This window comes from Chaetodon auriga, chromosome 2, assembly GCF_051107435.1.
Source record: "Chaetodon auriga isolate fChaAug3 chromosome 2, fChaAug3.hap1, whole genome shotgun sequence".
NCBI classification, from domain to species: Eukaryota; Metazoa; Chordata; class Actinopteri; order Chaetodontiformes; family Chaetodontidae; genus Chaetodon; species Chaetodon auriga.
This window is the reverse complement of record NC_135075.1, coordinates 7,018,946-7,030,299: the sequence shown is the minus strand read 5'-3', so window position 1 is coordinate 7,030,299 and position 11,354 is coordinate 7,018,946. Positions and strand designations below refer to the sequence as shown.

General features: G+C 45.0%; 1 protein-coding gene across 1 annotated transcript; it reads right to left on the bottom strand.

The window, feature by feature from the left end:
* Positions 1–423: 423 nt before the first annotated feature.
* On the bottom strand, positions 424–6,285 carry LOC143333509 (inositol hexakisphosphate kinase 2-like). The gene is made up of 5 exons (XM_076751560.1): positions 5,530–6,285; positions 3,887–4,121; positions 3,035–3,219; positions 2,514–2,689; positions 424–1,879 (listed from the first exon to the last, which is right to left on the bottom strand). Exons 1-5 carry the CDS (start codon positions 5,774–5,776, stop codon positions 1,238–1,240), a joined length of 1,485 nt encoding a protein of 494 aa, XP_076607675.1. The 5' UTR covers positions 5,777–6,285; the 3' UTR covers positions 424–1,237.
* Positions 6,286–11,354: the final 5,069 nt, after the last annotated feature.

The window sequence follows — 11,354 nt, the reverse complement described above, 5'->3', positions numbered from 1 at the left end:
GAGAGAGACTGAAGTGGTAACGGCCAGTGCTCTGTTGACACAAGGTACTCCTCACATCACACAGAGCCCGTGACTCTGAGAGCAGCTTGTTCAACTCTGCTCCGTCTGCCTCAGACTGGTTGGAGATGACCAGGACCGGCTGAGGCAGCCCAGGGTGCCGTCATCCTCCTCCAGCTAGAACAAGCCCCCATCCCTACTTCAACATCCCTGCACCAGATTCATTCATCTAGACTGAGGGAAACAAGTCTGCAGATATGTTTGGGGCTGATCTCCACAACATCACAGGATCTTTGTACAGAAGGCCTCACATCCTGGAAATTTACATGACATTTGATTGCTGCGACATTTAAATTTCACATGGGCAGGAAGTCTGTGGTTCCTTTCTTTAGGCTGAAACACCAAATACGAAAGAACACAAAGATGTTAGCACAAACCCAAGTCTTTAATTCCCCCCAACAAACTGTGGACAACACAGACATACAAGATAGAGGTATCCAAACATGTCATTTAACAATATTAATTCATATCATTATTATAACATTAATAACATGGAATGTAGTACTCTCCATTCACATTCTTTTTTGAACTTTTAGTTTATTTTACGAAACATGTCAAATAAAGAAATAACTATATCATCTGTCTCTGATGGCCTTGCGAATATAGTCTCTTTGAGTGAAGATGAACTGGGAAAGGATGGCAGATTGAACAGGCAAAAGAGAAGAACGGGCGGTGGGAGCCCCTTTCCTCTCCTCAAATCCACTCTGTGCTCGTACACACACAGCTCCCGCTCTCTAACATAGCCCTGTCTCAGTGTAAACACACACTTGTTCAACAGAATGTGTTTCAGTGCATGTTTGTGCGTGCAAAATGCTGATACTTTCTTTGGAATCAAGGACACAAGGAAAACATTTCTACTGTCTCCAGACTTCAAATTGCTTTTATTTACCTACCCTTCTTGTCCTAACGGTGAACTGGGTTAAACAGAATGATGACAATGGGTAAGTCACTGCATCAGTCCAAGAGATGGCTCTTCTATGTTACGTGAAGTTCTGTTTCATATCCTGAAGACGGAAACACACAACAGGAACATCGAGAAGCACCAATGGCAGAAATGGGGACGGAGTCCAATGAAAGGCCAGCTACAACAAGGTCTAACTTTGAAGCAGAGAGGAGAAATCTCCCTTCCCTTCTGTAGTCCAGTCCTCTGCTTTTCTTCCAAAGGTCAGAGCGTCAGTCCTCAGTCTGTGCTGTGGTTCTCCAGCTCGGAGATGATGGTGATCAGGTTCTGGAGACCGAAGAGGTAGCCGCTGTCCAGGCCCTCATACACCACGCTGTCCCCCTGGTAATGTCTGCAGGTGGTGTGCGCAAAATCTATCATCCTCACATCCACCATAGGGCTGCGGGGGTCTGAGCGGGACAAGCAAGCCTGGCTGACACCTGTGCTCCCGCCACTGCTGCTGCCATCGCTCGACGTGGAAGGGCTGTGAGGAAAACCAAGTGCACCTGCTACTTCACCCACCTCCTCCTCCTCTTCTCCCTCTTCCTCCATTTCTGGTTCAGCCTCCGCCTCCTCGTCCTCATCCTCATCCTCGTCTTCTTCAGAGAGGCCGTCCTCAGTGTGCTGGCGTGAGTGCTTTCGGTGGGGTGCTCCATCGTAGATGATGAGCAGGGAGCTGGAGTAGAAGCGGTACGATTCACAGGCTTCCAGGGCTGCTTGCATCTCTCTGAGCCTGCGCAGCACTGGGGAGAGGAGTTCACGTCGGAGATGGTGTCCGCTGTGGAAGAACTGGAACAAAGCCTCCTTGAAGTCCGGCAGGGTCAACCTGCGGCCATGGAACTTGCTCATGAACATCAGCTGGCCCGTGTCAGATCGATACACCTGAAAGGATGGAGAAACATGAAAAGGTTAGAAAAGCAGAACAAGAATACCGACTTCTTAGAACACGCAAGATTTGTTTGACTATGTTTAAAGTACTGCTTAAAATTGGCTTTGTTTCATCTGCACTATACAGTGTTCCATAATGTACAGAACAACTGTTGTGATTGGATTTGAATAGGTCATAGTCAGAGCTGGTGAACAGAGGTCAGTCTGCTGTTCTCAAATAGAGGGGATAACCTTCACTGATTCAACCGCCAGAGGCAAACTGCCGTTTGGTGCTTGACAGGTGTGAATTTCAGACCTTTGTTGCAGGCTAGATTCCTGAACAATACATGATAATCAGGTTATTAAAGTAATGGTTACACAATACTTTAATTAAACAGTAGTAGGCAGATTTTATAACTGCTGAAGAGAGCCTAGCTAGCTGTTTCTTGCAGATTCCAGTCTTTGAGCTAAGCTACGCTAACCAGCTGCTGGCTGCAGCCTTATATTTAACAGACAGATATACGAGAGGTATAGATTTTTTTCGTCTACCTCACCACCAGAAAGCAAATAAACATATTTGCCAAAAAGTCAAACTATTTCTTGTAAGACAGAGCTAACAACACTGTGGCCATGCAAGCTCGAAGCTCACCTGCATGCCAGAGAGGCAGACTCCTATCAAAGATGCTGTGCTCTGCTGACACTTGCGGATCTTCACAGCTTTCTTCTCCTCCGAGGCATCGTCTCCATGCTGCTGTGTGCCCATCTTCAGGTCCAACACACACGGCATCATGTGCCGCCACGTCAGGTTCTCCAGCAGGATGAATTCTAGAAACTGAGTCAAGGAAGCCAGAGTCGAAAAACCGTGGCCTTCCTCTACACTAACCGGCTCACAACTTAAAACTGCTTGACACGGTTAGACAAAAAAACATGTGGTTCTAAGATTTTCCCTCCACAAGTTTCACTGCATTCATATTAAATGGTGTTATCATTACATTAGCTACAGACAAGTCGAAGGGAGTAACTTATGGCAGTGCTTTGGAAGCACAGCTCCACAGGAAAAATAACTAGACATTGTATCAGATAACAGGCCTCAGGTTGGTTCAGGTGTCTTTACACTATTAAAAAAAAAAAGAGGCAGAAGCATAGTGTCCTTGGCCAGTGAAAGGATACTGTACTGGTTGCGGTGCTTGGCGTTCTCCTTCATCTTCTGCAGGTGCTGCTGTTGACACTTGAGGCTCCAAGGGTTGTATTTGAGCTGCGGTATAGCGTTACTGTGACTGCGCTCCAGTCTGTAGTAGAGCACCTCGGTCTGCCGCAGCCACTCCAGCTCCACATCCTCCTGCAGCTTGTGAACACTGGGTGGAAGAGGGAGAGGGAGCTTCAGTTATTGACACAAAAGAGAAAACAAACTCAGCATCTGCTTGTGCATGTGGTTAAAGTACATATGTATGTGGGTAGTAGAGCTTAAGAGCTTAAAACAAAAAGGCAGTGATGGACTGTTACATTGGATATAAAGAGGCAGCCAATAGAGTAGTGTCTTTTGCTCACTAGCATCCATCCAAAAAATAAACCCCTCATATATTTTCATCCTTCCAGTCATTTAGTCTCTCCAGGACAGGCTCTGACTGAGTTTTGTCTTTGTGTATATGCAAGGACATGCATCTCCTGCAGTTACGTAACCCTGAGGCTGTGACCCTCTGTTTGGTTGCCAAGGCCAAGGATCAGCCTCTCACAGTATTTGGAGCCAGTTTTGCCTTAGGCTGTATGTGTAAGTCCATACATACGTCATCAGTCCATTAATGTGAGCCTTTAGACCGCAGCTTTACCGTTCATGGAAAAATAAAGGTTGCTTTAAATACATCATGGTTGTGTAATGTTCGAATGTGATCAATGCATCATGAATTCAATTTACAGGAGCCTCGGTGTAAGTGTGAAAGTGACTCACTTTGCCCCCGCCTGTTGATGCATCGACTGCACCTTCTGCCTTATCATGAGTAACAAGTCCCTCAGTGTTCTGCTCACCTCTTGTCCTTGTCTTTACTGGGGTGGCGGCTTCGGCTGTCTTTGCTGTAATTGTCGCTGTCCACCAGCAGTGAGGACGCCATCGCTTTCCCCCACTTGACCATTTCGCTTTTGGACTCGCAGTCGGCCAAGGGGTCCTTGTTCTCCAGATCTGCTGCTGGGTCACTCTGGAGGGGGTAAGCAATGAGGCAAAGGTTCCCTTCTTCATCCTCCTCGAAGCTGACTGATACCACACCTGAGAGCGAGATGTAGAGGAATACAGAAAGACATCTGTTAGACATTTGTGTCATGGAGCAGTGAAGATAATGTGTCACACAAGCTCTTAACTGCTGAGAATCTCTTGTCTCCATCTTGCTGCTTTTTGCAGCAGTTACACTTAGTAGTTTGTGTCTACACCCAAATCTCTTTGAGACATCTGTTCCAACAATATCTGGATATAACTATGACAGACAAGAGCCACTGAACTCTCAAAGTAACACAGAAGACCGAAGGGAAGAGCAATCAATCAATCAACCAACCAATCAATATCAATATGCTGGCAGCATTTTTAACTTTTATCAACCCATTCACACAAAAGCAAACCATGCACTCAAGTAGGTTTAATGCTGAAAAACACAAAGCAACAGAGAAAGTAACAGCCCAAGCACAAACGACACAAGGCCACTAAATTTCACTCAGTTCTGTTTATTACCAAAAATTGAACCTCACACAAAATGATGAGCAATATACATACATACAGAAACCACAAAATCACAGCACACGTAAAGATCACAGAAAAATATATATGATGCTACTGAAGAAGATTCCCAATGCTTGTCTGTGTGATAAAAAGCATTTCCTCCCCATGGTGTCCCATAATATGGCAGAAGGAGAAGCCAAAACAAGGTGAAGGAGATGAGGACCGAGACAGTAAACGAAAATAAAGATAAAGAAATACTGACTCGAGAAAGAAAGCACTGCTGCCAGAAAATATTCATGGCACAGCAGGGGGAAGATTTAATGTCATCCCATGGTCACAGGTTTTGCTCAGTGTTTTGTGAATGGGGCCAACAGGCTCTGTTTGCTCATGACTCTTTCTGTGTTTAGTCTTTAAAGATGGTAAAAAGGCTGTGCTGGAGGTTCTGCAGAGGGCTGCCTATGCTGATCTTGTCAGATGAACTCATGGTCTCTGTCCAGCAACTCCTTGGTTTCTGGATCTGCGTGAGGAAGACCCTCACTTTGTATCCTTTTCACTGTACTGGCTGTGTGCCAAAAAAAAGGAAAATAGGAGGGGGGGTCAAACCTGACTTACCTGTGTTAGTACAGCCTCCTACAAACAGGACATCATCACCTGGTGAACTGTTTCTAGGAGGCCCACTTGTGGACTCAGCTGCAGCACCCTCCTGTGGCACAATTTGGTACGTAATTCTGACAGACACCTAGCAACAACACTTGAGCTGGAGCTCAGAGCCCTGTTTCCTAAAAATGTCAAAATTGACATTTTACACACAGCCTGCAAAAATGCCAGGCTGGTCTTCAAAGCATCAATTCCCCCCTGACTTGCGCATAAGCACACAGAGAAATAAAGAAAAGAGAGATGCATGCAGCAACACAACAAAACACAACAGCCACGACACGGATTAGAGAAAGCTAATTTGCATTACCTCTGTACTGTGGGGTAAACTTCCTCATTGCGGCAGGCAGACTCTTGTAGAACTGATGTTCGCGGGGGATGAGGGGCTTGCAGATGGTCTGCTCCCCGAAGCGCAGGACGCAGCAATGTCCGCCCACCTGGTGTACGAAGGGCTCAAGCATCACCCCTTTCTCCACGTAGCACTGCTGGTGCTGCAGCTGGTGCTTTTGCTCTGCATCCATGGCCTTCTGCGCCTGAGCCTCCGCAGCCGGACCCATCCTCCTCTGGCCCTGTCCACACTACCGTGGGCATTAGCCTCCTCACGCACGCACACACAATGTGGTGGAGGCCCTATCTGGCAGGGATATGCACACACTCACTCACACACTGCAGATCCACAGAGGACTAGTCGAGGTATCTTTAAAGCATTAAAGTTGCAGGGTTTTTTTTTTCAGGTTATTCCAACGATGTCTTCAGAGGCTTAGTGCTGATGATCTGCTTCGTCTGTCCTGTTGGGGATTCTGCTGGTCGAAAACAAAGGACAGGAAGGAGGAAATAGAAGAGAAACAGAATAAAAAGCCAAGATTTAGTGGATGCCAAATTCCTCTTTAACTCCTTGTCTGGCAGCTGTTGTAGTTAAGTAGAAACAGAGAGCCACAGAAAGCCCTTTAAATGCTGATGTCTGGGCAAGTGCTGCAGCTGCAGATAACGCAAACAGAGACAGATCCTGCTCGTGCCTCCACTGCGGACTGGATGCTCTCTGACAGCTGAGAGCTGGCTCACCACTGGTAAAGCCCTCAAAAGCCTGACACTCGGACCGCCCCCATCACAAGAAATCTACCAATCAGGAGCACCCAAAGCAGGTTGTTGGGTGGTAACCCTTCAAGGGAAAGGAACAAGCAAACAAAGACAGTGGTGAGAGGGGGGGAGTCTGGGGGAAGGGAGAGAGAGAGAGGAGAGAAGAATAAAAACAAGGAGGGAGGGCAAAGCTGAACCCAGCTGTTTTTCTCTCTGTATGTCAGCAGGATTTTAACAACCTGACAGAAGAAGCAGCCTTAGTTCCTCATATAAAGTGAGGCGAGAGCACGAGTGGAGCATAGAAACACACAAACTGACAACAACACACACCAAAGTCAAATACAAACAAGCACACAGTAATCAAATCTAAAGTTATTAACCACACAGAAAGCACTGAGTGAAAGAGCCAACAGATTTGGTATGAAAGAAAACCAAAACGGCTTCATTTTAATGTCGTCACACTTACTGTAGAGGCACTTTCTGCCAAACTTAATCATGTCTTTCCACTTAACGCATTTCACACTGCAAAACAGAATTGGATAGGATTCAGTCTTTTCAAATTTTCATCTGACTGGAGTAAACATCTAAAAACACTCTTCAGCTGATGGGAAAATTATTTACTTCCTCATAAATAACCATGTAAAAATTACTAAAACTTTACTTTTATAAAAGCTATTCTGACAAACAAGCCTCTAAATTCATCCTCAAATGACAGATATAAGAGGATGGGAGTCGTGTAATTCACAGACACAGTATACTGACAGTCTTACAGACCGTAGTAGAGGGCAACTCAATAAGAATTTGAAGGATTTATAGAAAGAGTAGAGGATGGAGATGGAAATGGCAGCAGAGGTCGGGATGTGGTGTTGTGAAGACAAGGTGGGGTGACGTGAGGTGGTTGCTGAGAGCTCGTGCCGTAGACGGAATGGAAACTATAATCCTCATCTCACACCCTCCAAACCCTTCTTGACACAGATTATTGTAGCAGGCAAAATAACCTCTGATTAAGGCAGTCGCTCACTGCTGTCTCCGTTCACGTGAGTCTACCTTTTAAGTGCTGCTGGGAAAACACAACACAGATGAAGGCATGGTGTGTTACTACCACAACAAATGAAATGGTTGCATGTTTGTGGGCTCTACAATATGACATTGACTATTAGATCATATTTTCATATGTGCAAATGTGTGTTTGCGTGCGTGCATGTGTGTGTGCTGTACATTACAGTTGGAAACTGGCTGGTTGTGCAGGGAACAGAGTCAGAAAGCCCGGCACTAATCTCTCTAATCCTGCCTCTTGGAACACAAGAGGAAAATAGGCCACGACAAACAAGAAGAAAATAGCCACAGCTAGACTTAGAAACATATATGTGTTGTGTGCAAACACACAAACAAATCTAAAGCTTACTTTCCGAAGGTGGACTAAGAAGCGGGGGGACCCATGCAACTCCTGAACACCCCCTTCAAACACCCCTGCTCTGATATCTTTCATCAACGGGCACCATAAAATAATCAGACAGCAGCGTAAATTCTGTCACCTCTGACTCCCTGTGTCCACTTCATTTTGTGTTTTAACACAGCGCAACACACAACACACTGATGTGTTCTCTCTGTTTATGTTGTCAGAAGGCAGCACAAGTGTATAATCACGATTTGACTGTGGGAAATAAATGCAACCTGTTAGCTAAGGATAAAAGTAATCCCTGAGCTTATGATCATGTGCCGCCCTGCAGCGTAAACATACAGCTATGTCAATGTCAACACATGTATTGCATTCTATATTAAAATTAGCAATCGTGCAGAGAGATGGAAATGACAGATAGTTGGCAATGTCAAAGGGTCAGTATCAAAATCAGGACAACCTGCAGGACATCAGAGTGATATAGCCACAAGCACTATGGGTGTCATTTACATCCACATTAAAATAAAGGCTATGACATATACTATTTGAAGCTCAAAGCACTCATCTGATTGACATCCACGAGCTCACAGGCCAGCTGGCACAAACACAAACAATCACAAATGTACTTAAATCAAACAAACGTTTAAGTGATTTACAGTATAAGCAATAAACTTTTGGAAATGTGTGCAAAGGAATCTAAAAGGCACGTGATGGAACATTGAAGCCCAAACTGGAAAATGAATCATGCAGTGGAAATGACACTGTAGAGAGCAACAGGAATAACAAGGAGAGACACGGAAGTGAAAGGCATGACCTTGAAAGAAATGGACTGAGTGTGGCACGGAGCCGTTAGCAAGGGCTTTTCACAGCGCTGATGAGGAGTGTGCCAGTCCCAAACAGAGATGCTGGGATATGCAGCCAACACGAAGTTTGAATCCAGCCCCTCATCTCCACAAAGAGGACAAGAGGCGTGCAGTGAGAAGAACGCCTCCTGACAAGATCAGAGCTTTTCCAGCCCTGACAAAAAGAAGAGAACACATTTTCATCTGCCTAATGAGGTCAAGGAAACATCTTTGCAAATATATTTCAGAGTCCTTGGTTTGTGCGTGCTCTCTTCTTCAGACAGCGTGTCCCAGCCTTTTCTACACTTTATTGTCCAGAAAAACAAATTCTGCTTGACAGCCCGCCTCTTTAAAAGCGGATTTTCAGTGAGCACAGACAAACTTTCCACTTTCAGCAGCTTAATGTAAAAACAGCTTTCGAGTGCCAAACTCTTCTCAGGCTCAAACATTCCACTACTCAGTTTATCAGTTTATCACACCATACTTCAGTGGATTTACTAGGATTGTCAAGTGGAGTCTTCATTAAGGATAACCACAGCCCATGTGTGCAACTGTGAAGTGAAGAAGTACCACTGGTCTGTATTTAGATGCTGTTTGACTCACACAATGCTACAGCTGGACTCCCATTCATTGTTTTAACACCAGCTTCTCATTCATTATCATCCAACTCTGTCAACAATGCCCTCCACACATTTGAACCCACTGCTTCAAGCCAGAGTTGAGTCTCAAACCTTAAACCTCTGCAGGCAAACCAAGGTAGAAAGTGCATTTATCTTAGCAGCGGAACCAAACACGCGAACCGAATCAACATTATTCGAAAAGTTTGAAACAAGTTGGGAAGGGGCAACTGCAAGCTGCTCTGAAGCCACCATGCGGACTCCACTGCAATACTTTACCTTAAACGTCTCTGAACTGGTCATCACCTTGTGCTCTACATTCAGAGTCATGCTGACATCTGTCTCAGCATCCTCACCACGGTTAACACATTTATGGAGATCAAAGGGATCACTTTGCAACCTTGATCTGCCAGCTTTCATCTGTCAACAATAAAGGGGCAGCAAGTGGGACAGAGAGATCAGATATGTCATTGAGGTTATCAAGTGGGTCGATGTTCCATTAAATCAGGGCTGCGGCAGCTCCACAAGGCTTTACAGCAGGCGTCCTAGAAATGTGATTGGCAGACATGGCTGTAGTAAGAGGACCCATGTCGGTGGGATGGAGGGTGGGGGTGAGTGGAGGAAGGAAGGGTGTGTGAGGTCTGTCTTTTGCCCTTGTGTGGCCATGGAAGGGCATTTGAAGGGCACACACACACACACACACACACACACACACACACACACACACACACACACAGGCACACACACATATATATGGATATTGTTCCGAGTAAATAGAAAAACTAAATAAACAATCTTAAAAGCAACTTTTCTTTTATACATAAATGCCTCTAATAAATATTTTGTTCATGCTAAGTATTTTTCATGGTTCTGAGAACTAGTTTGTTGTTTGTTTTCCAACTGCCGACCTTATCAACTTCAAGAGCCTTAAAAGATTTAGGATGAGACAAATAATCTGAATGAGGTGGCATGAGTCTGGATTTACCTGGTCCGATTTACACAGTGGCCAAGGGGAAACGTGCACAGACACAATGACTCATATTCATTAGTGCATAATATGAACAAGCCATGAAGATCGCACATGCAGACAAGCAGAAACAGTGCGAACCACACGTGCAAAAATCACATGCAAAAATACACACAAAGAGCAACTCCACATATACACAAACACACACAAATACAAACACACACACAGATACACACGCTCTGCCTCTGCTGGCCTGGCACCTGGCACAGGTGTAGTGGAAAGAGGCTGATGTTACGGGTTTGGTGATTTGCAGGGTCATTTTCCAGACTGATCACCTCACATGACATCACACCAGATAAACCTGCTAACCAAATCCTCATGGGTCACCAAACACCTAAGCCACCACTAAAAATACCACAGGCTGGAAGCAATTCAGGCTGCGGGGTAGCTATTAATAAACAAAGTCCGCTCCATGCCAAACTCAAGCGAAAAAGAAACGGGGATCATACAGAAGGGAAACAATTTACTGGCTGCCACCACAGGCCAACGGGGCAGGCATTGAAGTCAAGTCCAGATGACAGTTCCTGCCTATGCCTGCAACAACACCATACCACATAAGTCAACCCTGCCCGTCTAAGTTTGATCGAGAACCTGGACACAGTGCAAAAACGCTGACAAGAGGATGACGCAGCATAAAATCAAGGAACAAAGAAAAGAAAAGTCATTGTTGCCTTTAAAGGCTAAGCTATTCAGAGATCTAATGTCTTGTTTCTCTTACATATGTTCTTACTACAGTCTTCAAATACAAAGTGATTCTGTTCATTTCCTTTCTATTTTGTCTATGGTTATGACTGTATGTATAATAATGCCTGCCGAACCATCCATACCATACAAGGAACAACTATTAATTCTGGCGACTAGAGGAGGGGCAAGGCTGCCTTACTGTGTGACAACAATGTACATGAATGCATCTGTGTACATGTGGGTAGGGAGTGACAGAGATGAGGTCATCCCAACCTCACCCATCCTGGTCCTGTTTCCTGTCTAATATCTTCAGCCTCTTGAACAGGGTGAGATGAGGACAGAGTGAGATTACGATGAAAGGAGTACATCAGGTTTTTTGGCTTGATGATTGGCCTAATTAACTCCTAAATGAGAAGTACAGCACCAAAAATATCCTCATGTCCTCAATGTAGCATTCACGCCTGTGTTCCTCTGCATAAAAAATGGTGA

Coding starts and splice junctions, on each gene's coding strand:
- LOC143333509 (XM_076751560.1), bottom strand. CDS start 5,776: ATGGGTCCGGCTGCGGAGGCTCAGGCGCAGAAGGCCATGGATGCAGAG. Junction 3,220..3,886: donor AGTAAAGACAAGGACAAGAG/GTGAGCAGAACA, acceptor TCTTCCACCCAG/TGTTCACAAGCTGCAGGAGG. Junction 2,690..3,034: donor CAAGCACCGCAACCAGTACA/GTATCCTTTCAC, acceptor CTCAGTTTCTAG/AATTCATCCTGCTGGAGAAC.